This window comes from Equus asinus, chromosome 10 (assembly GCF_041296235.1).
Source record: "Equus asinus isolate D_3611 breed Donkey chromosome 10, EquAss-T2T_v2, whole genome shotgun sequence".
NCBI classification, from domain to species: Eukaryota; Metazoa; Chordata; class Mammalia; order Perissodactyla; family Equidae; genus Equus; species Equus asinus.
In genome coordinates this window covers 65,070,224-65,084,309 of record NC_091799.1, presented here as the reverse complement: position 1 = coordinate 65,084,309, position 14,086 = coordinate 65,070,224, and the positions used below count along the sequence as shown (strand labels likewise).

General features: G+C 39.3%; 1 protein-coding gene across 2 annotated transcripts in view; it reads left to right on the top strand.

Moving 5' to 3' along the window:
* Positions 1–12,562, top strand: part of RAB3C (RAB3C, member RAS oncogene family) — a 261,295-nt gene extending 248,733 nt beyond the window's left edge. For both annotated transcript variants that reach the window (XM_014860388.3, XM_014860387.3), the window contains exon 5: positions 10,605–12,562. In XM_014860388.3, the coding sequence (XP_014715874.1) occupies positions 10,605–10,792 (188 nt within the window). In that variant the 3' untranslated portion in view covers positions 10,793–12,562. The remainder of the gene's footprint in view (positions 1–10,604) is intronic.
* Positions 12,563–14,086: the final 1,524 nt, after the last annotated feature.

The following is a 14,086-nucleotide window of genomic DNA, read 5'->3' as shown; positions in this document are numbered from 1 at the left end:
CTTCCAAGATCTGAGTGCTGACTGTTGCAAGCTTTCTCCATCACAATCAGATGTTCAGTGGTTGAGCCATGTAGATTTCCCCGTAATTCCTATGGGTCAAAACCAGAGTGGAGGCTTCTGAGAAGTGACCCACAATGCTGGGGGACTGAAGGTCCACCCTGGGCTCTCTTTTCCCACTGTAGGCTCAAGAGAGACCTTTGAGCATAGTGCTGCGACAGCCTGGGAGAGGGGCAATGTGGTCAGCATGAAGCTGCTTCTCTTACCCTTCTAATGTGGTCTGTCTTGGTGTCTGCAGTGCAGGGAGGTGCTTCTGCCTCTCTCTCATGTCCTAAAATTCTCTCAGTGGTGTCTTTTCCATGAATAGTTGTCAGTTGTTCTCCTTGTGAAGGGAGAATGAAGTCAGGAATGACCTATGTTGCCGTCATGGTGATATCACTCTAGAAATCTGAATTTTTATGTAAAAAAAAAAGTCTGGATTTTTAAAGGTTGGGTCAAAGTAAAATGTTTAAAAGTTTGGGGACGAACTGTAACACACACAATTTTTGTCTTGAAGGTAAGTTTGATTGGGAAGAGAGAAAGGATGCGGGACAACGGTTAAAGAGGAAACTCACATGGGCAAAGCTACAAAGGGCTTGTGTCACGTCTCTCTGACAGACGGGAAGTGGACAAGCTTGGCTGAAGTGGAGAAATTGGAATGTGTGGGTGTATGTCTGGGAGAGGATTGTGCTAGGGAATGTCAATAAGGTGGGGCATGAATGACAGGCTGTGGAGTTTAAATTTTGTTCAGCCGAGAATGATGAGTTGTAGCATGGGCAGCTGTTATACCAGCAAGTTCAGACAGCTTCTTTTCCCCTGTCATGCTGAAGCTGAGCTTTTCCCACATATGAAGAGTATTAAGCTCATGTCTGGAAAGGGAAGGGAAGGGCATCCTCTACATTGATCAGGATTTGTCAAGGCCATAGAACAACCCTTGCATAGTTTCAGCATCCTGACGAGGCAGCAGAAAGCTGCCATGTGGTCAGTCCTGGCTAAAGCCAAGGACTCAAAGACCAGAATACTTGACCACTTACTTTAGTAACACCACCTTTGGCTGAGCTTCTGTTCTTGCTTCTCTCCAGCACTGGTCAGCTTTCTGTGGCCCTTCTTCAGGCCAGTGGGTCAAATTTCATATGAATTCCTCCTCCTGAAGTCTATCTCCAGGATGGGGCCCAGCATGAGACAAGCAAATTCTCCAGCTTGTCCTGCTGCTCAGCAATCTCAAATTCTGGCCCAAATGTCACCCACCTGGCACCAGAGTGACCTTTCCTGGCCGCTCTGGTTCATCCAGTTCCACAGGAAAGGGAAGACAGACATTGGAACTGCAACTCAAATCTGGAAATAAAAAGTCTATTTAGGAGTGTGAGAATAGAAACCTAAGGACAGATCATAGATTTTTAACATTTAGAGATAAAAATGATTTACTGTAGTATGATTTTAGTAGCTGCTTTCCCTCTATAGAAGCAAAAGGAGTTGTGATTTTTCTTTCAAAGTGAAGTTGAAAACAGTCAGAGTGCCCTAAATGGCATTTAGGATTTTCCCAGGGTAGAGAAAGAAACAATTCCTCAGAGCATTTTATAAAAACAGACGGCATCTTAACTTGGCATAGCCATTGACATGTGGGAATAAATAAAGTATTGCCTATAAGGGTGTTCTAATGCACTGGAGAAAAAGGCTGAGATATTGGAGCTGTGATTATTACTGTTAATGCAGTGCAATCACAAGAGGAATGGAGTCTCTCGTGGGGTGCTGTGACATTTCAACTCTTCAAGTGCCAGAGTGACAGCTTGGAGCCTGCCACCTCAATGAGCAGCATGCTTTCAGCCTAAATGACCTGCCTTCTGCCCTGTGGGTACTGGTCTGAAAAAGCATGATTTCTCTGGGACCTGGCACTCACAGAAACTTAAGGAAGGGAAGTGGAGAGAACAGTGCCAGCAAGCCAAGCTGAGTGAGGTTCGTGTTCCTCATCCTCACCAGAATGTATTAGAACATCCTCCCAGATAAGCAGCTGTTCTGTCATCTCTACTGAGGCCAGTGAAAAAACAATAGACTTAAGTACCTGTATGAAGGGTTCATGTTGGGCATGAGGTGATATTTTCTGATAGAGAATTTTGTCAGTCAGTGCAATGGTTTCCCCAGTACAGCATGGGATTTCCTTCTAAAGAGCTCTCTTATGGACAACCCACATTCTGATTAATTTAGGACAGTGATTCTTTTAAACATATATATATGTAATAGCCTTAATGGAGATATAATTTACATACCATGCAATTCATCCATTTAGAGTGTACAATTAATTAGTTCTTAGTGTATTCACAGAGCAGTACAATCTTACGACAATTCTGGAACATCTGCATCGCCCCAGAAAGAAATCCCATGTGTGTTAGCATTCACTCCTCATATCCCCCAACTCCAGCTCTAGGCAACCACTAATCTACTTCTTGTCTTTATAGATTTGCCTGTTTTGAACATTTCATGTAAATGGAATCATACAATATGTAATCCTGTGTCTGACTTCTTCGCATAATGTTAACAATGTTTTCAAGGTTCATCCGTGTTGTAGTATGTATTAGTATTTAATTCCTTTTTATGGCCAAATGATATTCCACTGTATGGACATACCACATTTTATTTATCCGTTCATCGGTTGATGAGCAGTTGGGCCATTTCCACTTCTTAGTTATTATAACCCTTGCTGCTATAAACATTTGTATACATGCTTTTGCGTGGACATATATTTTTATTTTTAGGGTATGTACCTAAAATTGGACCTGCTGAGTGATACAGTAACTCTTTGGAAAACAGTCTGGTAGTTCCTCACCTGGTTAAACAAAGAGGTTGGATCATCTTACATTGCCATCAACAGTGTATGAAGATAGTGAATCTTTTTATTTTTTTATTTTATAACTGGAAGTTTATACCTTTTGACCCCATTTCACCCACTCCTTTTCCCTTGTCTCTAGCCACCACCAATCTGTTCTCTATATTTATGAGCTCATTTGTTGTTTGGGTTTTGTTTTTGGATCCCACATATAAGTGAGATCATCTAGTATTTGTCTTTCTCTGTCTGACTTATTTCACTTAGCATATATGCCGTCAAGGTCCACCCATATTGTTGCAAATGGCAAGATTTCCTTTTTTATGGTTGAATAATATCCCTTTGTGTGTGTGTGTGTGTGTGTGTGTGTGTGTATGCACACACACATCACATCTTCTTTACCCATTCATCCATCAGTGGACACTTAGGTTGTTTCCATATCTTTGCTGTTGTAAATAATGCTGCGGTGAACATAAGAGTGCATATATCTTTGAATTAGTGTTTCTATGTTCTTCAGCTAAATACCCAGAGGTGCAATTGCTCAATCATATGGTAGTTCTATTTTTTAATTTTTTGAGGAAACTCAATACTGTTTTTCCTAGTGGCTGCACCAATTTACAGTCTCACTAATAGTGCACAAGTGTTCCCTTTGTCTTTTTGATAATGCCTATTCTAAGAGGTGTATGTGTTCTCTCATTGTGGTTTTGATTTGCATTTCCCTGGTGATTAGTGATGTTGAGCACCTTTTTATGTACCTCTTCACCATCTGGATGTCTTCTTTGGAAAAATGTCTATTCAGATCCTCTGCCTATTTTTTAATCAGACTGTTTGTTTTCTGTTATTGAGTTGTATGATTTCTCTGTATAGTTTGGTTGTTAACCTCTTGTCAGATATGATTTGTAAATATTTTCTCCCATTCAGTAGGCTGACTTTTCATTGCGTTGATGATTTTCTTTGCTATGCAGAAGCTTTTTAGTTTGATATTGTCCCACTTGTTTATTTTTGCTTTAGTTGCCTTTGCTTTTGGAGTTAGATTTAAAAAACCATGGCCAAGACTGATGTCAAGGAGTTGACTGCGTATGTCTTCTAGGACTTTTCTGATTTCAGGTCTTATATTCAAGTCTTTAATCCATTTTGAGTCAATTTTTGTATATGGTGTAAGATAGTGGTCCAGCTTCATTATTTTGCATGTGGCTGTCCAGTTTTCCCAAAACCATTTATTGAAGAGATTGTCCTTTCCCCATGGTATATTCTTGGTTCCTTTGTGGGTTTATCTCTGGGCTCTATATTCTGTTCTATTGAGCTATGTGTCTGTTTTTATGTCAACACCATACTGTTTTGATTACTGTAGTTTTCTAATAAAGTTTGAAATCAGGGAACATGATGCCTCCATGCTTTGTTCTCATTTCTCAACATTGCTTTGGCTATTTGGAGTCTTTTGTGGTTCCACACAAATTTTATCACTGTTTGTTTGATTTCTGTGAAAAATGCCCTTAGAATTTAGATAGAGATTGCATTGAATGTGTAGATTGCTTTGGATAGTATGGACATTTTAACAATATTAATTCTTCCGATCCTTGGGCACAGAATAGCTTTCCATTTGTTTGTGTCTTCAGTTTCTTTCATGAGTGTCTTATAGTTTTCAGTGTACAGGTCTTTCACCTCCTTGGTTAAATTTATTCCTAGGTATTATGTTTTTTGATGCAATTGTCAATGTGATTGTTTTCTTATTCTGATAGTTCACTAATGATGTATAGAAATGTAACATTTTTGTATATTGGTTTTGTATCCTGCAACTTTACTGAATTTAATTAGTTCTAACAGTTTTTTGGTAGGATCTTTAGGGTTTTTTATACATGATATCAGATATCTGCAAAGAGGGAGTTTTACTTCTTTCTTTCTGATTTGGATGCCTTTTATTTCTTCTTGCTTAATTTCTCTGGCCAGGATTTCCAGTTCTATATCAAATAAGAATGGAGAGAGTGGGCATCCTTGTCTTGTTCCTGACCTTAGAGGAAAAGCTTTTGCTTTTCACGACTGAGTGTGATGTTAGCTGTGGATTTGTCATAGATATATGGCATTTATTATGTTGAGGTCTGTTTTCTCTATCTCCACCTTGTTGAGAGTTTATCTTAAGTGGATGTTGAATTTTGTCAAATGTTTTTTCTGCCTCTATTGGGAGGATGGTATGATCTTTATACTTTATTTTGTTAATGTGGTGTATCATGTTGATTGACTTGCTGCTGTTGAAGCATCCTTGCACAACTAGAATAAATCCCACTTGATCTTGGAGTATGATCCTTTTAACGTATTGTTCAATTCACTTTGCTAATATTTTTTTGAGGATTTTTGCATCTGTGTTCATCAGGGATATTGGCCTGTCATTTTCTTTTCTTGTGGCATTCTTGTCTGGCTTTGGTATTAGGGTGATGTTGGCTTTATAAAATAAGTTTGGAAGTGTTCCCTCCTCTTCAATTTTTTGTAAGAGTTTGAGAAGGATTGGTATTAATTCTTCCTTAAATGTTTGGTAGACTTCACCAGAGAAGCAATCTAGTCCTGGACTTTTGTTTATTGGGAGGTTTTTGATTACTGATTCAAACTTTTTACTAGTAATTGGTCTGTTCAGATTTTCTATTCAAATTCGGTCTTGGTATGTTGTATGTTTCTAGGAATTGACCTATCTCTTCCAGGTTGTTTAATTTGTTGATGTATAATTCTTCATAGTAATTTCTTATGATCCTTTGTATTTCTGTGGTATTGATTATAGCATGTCCTCTTTTTTTCTTGGTGAGTCTAGCTAAATGTTTGTCAATTTTGTTTTATCTTTTCAAAGAAGCAGCTCTTAGTTACATTGATCTTTTCTGTTGTCTTTTCAGTCCCTATTTCATTTGTTTCTGCTCTGATCTTTGTTAATGCCTTCCTTCTGCTAACTTTGGGCTTTGTTCTCCTTTTTCTAGTTTCTTAAAGTGTAAAGTTGTTTAAGATTTTTCTTGTTTCTTGATGGGGGCATTTATTTCTGTGAAGAATCTTTAAGTTTTGGTAAAATACATATAAAATTTACCATCTTAGCATTTTTAAGTGTACAGTTCTGCATTACATTCACCTTGGTGTACAACCAATCTCCAGAACTCATTTTATCTTGGAAAACGGAAACTCTGTCTGTTAAACAACAACTCTCTAAGCTTCCTTCCCCCCAGCCTCTGGCTACCACCATTCCACTTTCTGTCTCTGTAAATTTGACTACTCTAGGTAGCTCATGTAAGTGAAATCACAAAGTATTTGTCTTTTGTGACTGGTTTCTATCACATGGCATAATGTTGTCAAGGTTCATCCATTTGTAACATGTGTCATAACTCTCTTTTTAAGGCTGGGTAATATTCCATTGTATGTATATACCACATTTTGTTTATTCATTTATCAGTAGATGGATATTTGGGTTGCTTCAGCCTTTTGGCTATTGTGAATAATGCTGCTATAAACATGGATATACAGAGGATAGTGAATCTTAACCTTTCATGTACTTAAGAAACCTCCTAAGGAGCCTTTTAAAAATGCATATTTATGGCCCTATCTCCTCCTTGTGATTCTGCTTAGTATGTCTTGGGTGGAATTTAGACGCGTTTGAGCACTTCAGGAGATTCTAATGCAGGTAGACCTCCAATAGTATGAAGTCAGGATGTAGGATCATATCGCTCAGGCACTAGATTGCAATCTGGTTTTCACCACCTTTCTGGTGCTCCATCAACAATATACACATCATGAAGAGGACACAAGTATGGCTTGGTGTTTCTTCCCTTCTTTCCTCAGGATAACTAACATGTTTTCCACACAAAATCTTTCCAAGCTTCTGTGCAGGACCTAGCATCAAGTGAAACTGAAGCACGAGGCCCTAAATGGATTAGGGTCCAGCAGTGCCTCTAATGGCTTTCGGAAAGGGAAGGAGTGATCCTTCCAAGATTGGGCATGAAAAAGCCTAAAACAGAGATGTACTGGACCACAGTGCAAAGCTCATCCAACTCAGGAATAGTGCTACCTGTGCCAGAGAGAATTTAGGATTTTGATGAGGGAAGAATGAGAAAGAATGACCAGAATTTCTATGGTTAATTGAAAGTGTTCACAGAAATTATTAATACTGGATTATGTAGTCCAAGGGACAGGTGTCCAAGGCTGGAAGCTAAATCAGTAACCTATTTATCAGGAGCTCTCTGACAGCCTTCACAGTTGGCTTGCTGTGTGACCTTGGGCTACTTATTTGATCTGCTGAACCACACTGCCTACCTAGTAAATTGGAAATGATCTTCAAAATTTTATAAGAAAGACTCTTTCCCAAGCATTACTGACTGAAGTGCTGGCTTCCCACTGATGTCCATGTGTATGGATGGGAGGTTAAAGATTTCTAAAAACAAGATCGTGTTACTATATTTGAAGTTAAAATACTGAGATACTGGGAGGTATGGCCATAAAATCCAACAATGACTTAGCAGAATAAAGGCTGAAGTGTTTGAATTTGTGGTTATGATTTAGGCCATGAGCTTTAAAAATCCATGGGCATACATAGGCATGAGATGTATATGGCCTCACACATACTTGATTGAACAAAGATATTGATTCACCTGGATGGAGAATCATTTATTGCACAGTAGACTCACATTTGCCCTGAATCCAGACAACTAGATGCTAAAATGATGATGATGTTGATTTTGATCCTGAACTTCTCATTTTATGACAAACAGCATATCTAGTCAATGAGAGGAAGCCTAATATCCAGAAACTTTTATATCTGTAATTCTGTATAGAGATGCAGCTTTCCTGATGGCCACCTTGATGGACCGTAGGCGGCACAAGATATCAGAGTACATTTGAATCATTAAGAAAAGATGTTTCATTTGCTTCACTGACAGTATTAAATCTAGTTCATTATTTTCTAGTTATTTAAATTGATGGAAGTTTATGGTATATAGTATGATTATTAACATAAAACTTCCAATTCAATTGGAACCAAATAGTCCCTTGCTTCTGCAGGGTATATGGAGGAGCAAGAGAGTGTCCAGGTTAGTAGTTCAAGTGCCAGCTTCACCGTTACTGGCTGAACAAGTAAATATTTGAGCAAAGTACTCAGCTATTCTGTGACTCCATTTTCTTAGTTGAAGAAAACACTGGCATCTACCTTAAGGATAAAATGAGTTAAAATGGATAAAGTGCTTTGAATAGTACCTGTTATGTAGTAACCACTCAAATTGTTACTATTTCTGTTGGAGTTATCATGGCAGTTTCTGGTTTGCTTGGCACTTTTACATACATTTTCTCATTCGAGCCTCATAATAGCCATGCGAGCTAAGCAAGGCAAATGTCATAAACAAGGAACATGAGAAGAAAAATGTGACTTGCCCATGGTCTCAAAGCTAGTAAGTATTGCTAGTGGGGCTAGATCCCATATCTTCTGTCTGATATTCCATCCCTCTCCCCATATTATTGTACCTGCTTCTCCAGCCATGCTGGATAAATGGGGTACTGTTATAATATGGTGTTATCTTCCTGGGACACTATCTCCTTAGTAGCCATGTCTTCCTGGGGTTCCAGGTTAAGGTCGAGACCATGAGAGCATCTGGCTCTTGGATCTAGGATCATTTTACTGACCTTAAGTTGTGTACCAGCATCATGGGGTGTCTCAAAGCCCGGATTAAAGGAGCTATATTTGACAAAAGCTTGCGTGGATTACTGTCTTTTCACACTGGCCAAATCTTTTATGATACCCTCCTTCAAAGCCTTCCCAAATCATGCTGATAAGTAAGAGTGGTACCAGAAGAGGTGAGAGAATTGAAACTGTAAATTAAATCTTTGTGCCAAATTACAGGATTTTGTTCCCCCAAGTTTCCTCTAGGGATCTTAACTTCTTCATTGGGGTCTTGGTATCTTGTGACATGTCGTACCTCCAAGCTAGCACTGGAAAATCCCCACAAGGATGCAAATAGTTCTGACATCTTAGTAATAAGGGTAGAGCTTAGATCCATACTTGCCAAAATCTGAATCAAATTGTTGAAGGGTGAATGATCTGGTCCTATAGACTGTGCACACTTTAGGAAAGAGGATTCTGTTAATGGAATTCTGTTAATGCCAGATAGCCTTTCCTGTAAAGAAATGCAGAATGTCAGAGAGCTATATGAGCACTATCTAGAGAGAGAAATGAAAGAGAAATACAAGCCAAAGAGGGTTTGAAATATCCATTGCTATTTTATAGTACCTGAATTTACTCATGTTCCTTCAGCTCAAATCCTGCAATTATTCACTTGGATTTTAACAATAAGTACACAGTACTTAGTGAAATTCAAGCTCAGACATAGTCATCTAACTAAATAGATAGTATGACAACTAAATTAGAAATTTTAACTCATGAAAATTGCTTTCTGTTGTCTACCCTTCTATATTGTTTAAGAAAATAAGTATTTCTGGGTTATCACAGGGATTGTTAACATGGCTGCTAAATGTTAGTCCATTCTTTTTTCCTGTGGCCCCAGGAACTGGGATGAGATCACGTGATTTAATCACTCTGAATCCATGTGGTTCCCCTGAGATAGGGCCAGATGTAACCAGAAGGATTTATAGGGTGTAAAATTCAGAATGGATTAGGAAAGCATTTGTGTGTTCCACCCAATACCTCCTAAATCAACATCCCCTGAATGGACCAGAGCAATCTCTGGCTGGCCTAGTGGGGAGGTTGCCATGGCAACTGACTGGTAAGCTCAGCCAGTGGAATGTGAAGGCAAACAATAGCGTGATAAGATTGTGTACAGAGCAGCATACTAAGGCTGCTTCCGCCCAGGTACAGTGACACATAGAAGTGTGAAACTGTCACTGCATTTTTTGTACCTTCCTGAAATTCTGGCAGCTCATTTGAAATTTATCAAGTGTCCTTTTCCCGGATGTTGGTAAAAACATTGCTGCTGACAGATAACAGAAGCTATGGAAAACTCAGCACCAGTAGAGAGATGCAATGGTGTACAAAGCCCCAGAGGGCTGTTAGCTGTCACCACTCAAAAAAATCCTAAAGGAGATTGAAGCACGCTTAAAGTAAATCCAATGATTCGTTAGTGCCACCTCGTGTCCAGTTAGATACTGGAAATTCACCAAAAGCCCACCCTCAAACCCTTTACTGGACAGTAGCAAGGCTGACATGAAAAAAGTTAGGGCTGGATGATGTTGGACTTTGGTGGTCCCTTTTGCAGCAGAATATGCACACACAGTCTTCTAAGCCTCAAGTTAATGAAAAAAATGAAAATTAATAATTTTTGTAGAATCTGAAATGAGGAAAGAAAAAGAACCGCCAAATAACAACAGTCCTGGAAACAATTGTGAGAGGCTACATGGTGCGCCAGGAGTTGAGGGAAGACATGGCAAAGACCAACTCAGTTTTGAGGATTCTTAGTAATGGCAACATTAAGTCTTGCCATGGAACATTTTTTTTGTCTATTCAGCCATGCTGGTGGCATAAATGAATTGATAAAGAAAAATAAAATGTGAACATCACTGATTCCACTTTATACCTTTTGTTCATGGTTAATGAGTAGCAAGATGGTTGGCTCAAGTAGTATTGGCTCAAATGGCAACTCATGCCTGCCTCTCATCTCTCACCCAAACTAAACCCACCACCCGCTGCTGCCACCTCACCACCATTCAAAACCATAACCAGGTCCCATTCAATTTCAGCAGAGGTATGAAATAACCAAGCTGCGCTTCTGTGTGTTTCTTCCAGGTTTTGAATTTTTCGAAACAAGTGCCAAGGATAATATTAATGTCAAGCAGACATTTGAGCGTCTTGTGGATATCATCTGTGACAAAATGTCAGAGAGTTTGGAGACCGATCCGGCCATCACTGCCGCAAAGCAGAACACAAGACTCAAGGAAACCCCTCCTCCACCGCAGCCCAACTGTGGCTGTTAATGTCCCCAAGCACACAGGCGGGTCCAGGAGGGCTGGTTGCTAACCGCCTTTAAAAATGGTCTATTAGCCTTCATTTATACTGCCTAATAATTATTTGAGGGAAATCTTTGATGTCAATGGCTCGTACATGCATTCAATTCTTGGGAGATTTCCTGTGTTAATATGTGGCTAATATGTGATCTTAAATTTGTAAGGACTATCCATCTATAAACATCTGGTATTTGCATGTGATTTGTTATTTGTCTTCTAGGCTCTTTTTGTTTCAGATTTCTTCTCAGATTAAGCTACTGCTGGGACCTCAGACTATAATTTCACTACAACTGACTTTTGTGCCACGGGTTCAAAATTATGCTGTTCACTTGTAGGGAAAATAATCAAGTAATTGCTTGCGTGTGTGTGGGCAGGAAGAGATCTCAGGAGACCTTATTTGCTTTACTCTAGTTGAAAATCAAGTGGAAATATTACTCTTGATTAGGGAGACTGTCATGGGTCTGGTCAGTTTACTGTTCAGGAAATATGTCTATTTTTCAGTGTTCTTTATAACTGAGGAGACCGTTGACTATAAAGAAATTGAAATATTGTTTTTAAGGCCCTTGCAAGTTTCCTAAGAGATTAAATCTAATTTTAGTCAGGTAAATATTAAAGAGTAATTTTAGTTTATCTGTTTAAATAAGAAGTACCCTAACCCAGGGCTGCTTTTCCCACTGATTCTACCCAACATTCTGAATATTTGAGGGCATTGGCGGCCTGAGAGTATCTGCTGAATGCGTTATGCAACAAGCATTTTAACCAAGAGGAAGAGGAGTAGCTGGAGAATTCCAAGGCCTGAGCTCCCCCCATTTCCTTAATAACTAGCCCCCCATAACATACACCATCAGCACAACTTTCTGGAACCATTACCAACTCTTGGAGCAGAGGTTAAGTTGAAGTTTGTGACAGCATAAGAGGTAGGCTTGCTTCCCTAACCTCTGCCTTCTGCTCACACGTCAGCTGAGTTCTTTTGCCTAGTTAAAAGTTATTTAAACAGTATCACAATGGCTCCCAGGTTGAGGAAAAGACAATTTTCATCTCTAATCTTTTTCAATGCTGGTGTTCAGAAATCCCCCCTTCTGTGAGCATTTAAAAATGTGTAAGTTGCTCAGCATACTCTTTGGAGCTGAGAGTTATAGAACCACTTTAGGATGCCGTCAGCAATTTGGGAAGAAGAAGGAAACCATTGGAACACTGAGATTCTTCCTCCCAGATTTCCTGAAGACTGTGTACAAAAAGCAAGCAAATCCCACCAGCTCTTCTGACTGAGCGCTAGAGGGAAGCTGGCGTCTGTGTCATTCCCCAGCAGTGTTTGCAGGTGGAGTTTAAGCAGCAGCAAGCACAGGTTGGCAGATTTGGAAGTGAGCTTCCCCCCTTTTTGGTGATCATGTCGAAGATGTTTTCTCCTCTTTTCAAAAATAGAAACACTTTCTATGAAAGAATTAGATGCAAGTTTATTAGACAGGGAAACACGCATGTATCTAGACAGATCTCTGGAGGATAAATGCCTGCAAATCAGGAAAGTAGGGCACATACATTTGAGAAAGTTAGAAGATGAAAATTACAGGAGAGAGAATTTGGGATGTTTTAAGCATATCCATGTTATTTCTCATATTCTTAGCTTAAGATCCACTAATGGGTAATAAATTTCTACTTTGGCACCCTGCAAGGCAGGCCTTAGCTCAGTGAAGACAAGAAAACATTAATGCTTTATTAGATTTTAATGGGGTGACCAGATTCAAAAAATCACATAAATTAAAATGAAAGGACAGAGACAAGGCAGGGGGCATCAAAACAGATTTGTATGCAACAGAAGCCTGTTTGCATGATATCGTATTGTTTCTATAACTTGGACTAGAAAGTGGTCATGTTAAATAACATAGCTGTTAAGCTCACTTTTAATATGAAGCAATAAAGCCAGGCAGACCTTCCCATCCTCTCACAGTCCCCATCCCACACATACATACAGATGTCAAGGGTCTAAATATGATGTTTCAAATGGCTTTTCCAGAAGGACCTTAATATGTGTATTACTGTAAAATGAGAGATGGTAGAAAAGTGGAAGGGAAAGAGTTGAGTTTTCCTTTCTTGTAAACCCCTTTCTAGAAATCTGTCTAAAAGGACAGATTACTATTGAAATTAATTGGCCCTAGGACCAGAAGACCCAAATCCAGTGCCTATTTACACAGTGCCCAATATGCCAAAGTTAAACTACTTTTATGCCAGTCAGGGGAATGTGATGCAACAGCAGCCTAAGTGATATTGCCAAGAAACATTTGATAATTTCTATTTTCCAAACCTCAATGAAAGCAAAGCCTTCCTAACTGATTTAGTTCTGAAACTCCTACCCTGGTGCGAATTACAGTGAGTGAGAAGTTTCCAAAGAGGATTGTCACAGAATTCAAGTGAATGAACACCTATGTTTCTGCTGTAAAGCACATGGAAAGAGATTATTCTCCATTCCTAATCTCATCAGGAGATCTTGGCTTTATAATCAAATTTGGCAAAAGAGGAACCAGCCCAGGGTTAACTAAGTGAGCTTCTACTGGAATCCAGGTATATTACTTATAAATTAGAACATTGTAGTTCCAAGGCTTTTCCGTCTTTGGCCAACACATGCACTCGGCTACACGCCCATGCACACAAACACACACGCTATACCCCCTACATTCTCTCCATCTGCCAACAGATTAAATAACCACAGGTCATTTTTACTAAATGCCTAATTAAATTTGTTTTCAAAAAAACAAGACACCTTAAAAAGTATATACTTCTGTTTGTAAATTTTAGACATCCATCTTTTGTCTTTGACACAATTCAATTAGTGTCTCAAGTATGAATTTCTCTTCCTCTGCCACCCCTCTCCTCACCACCCCCAGCTCTCCAATCACTTTTAGAAACAAACTTTGATTGTTTTGAGCAGACACATCCAAGAGCTTTGGTTTGGATGCATTAGTTCTCTTTCCTAATGTCATTGAAAAATGTGACTGGAAATTAATTCATCTAAATAGCCATCCACAGAGCGAATCTGCGTTTCAGCTTTTTGAGATGTGAATGGATGTAGAAGGTGTGTGAAGTTTCTAAAGTCCTAAGATGGCAGTTTACAAGTTAGCATCACATCTACGGGCTCGCAAGAAGAATTGCTTCAGGACAGGGAACTAGTTCATTGCTGCTGCCCCCACTGAACAGCTTCTACTGCCTTGAGCTCCCAAAGACTATAAGGTCCAAGAGGTTCGAAAAGTTCCTCCCTTAGGTCACTTGAAG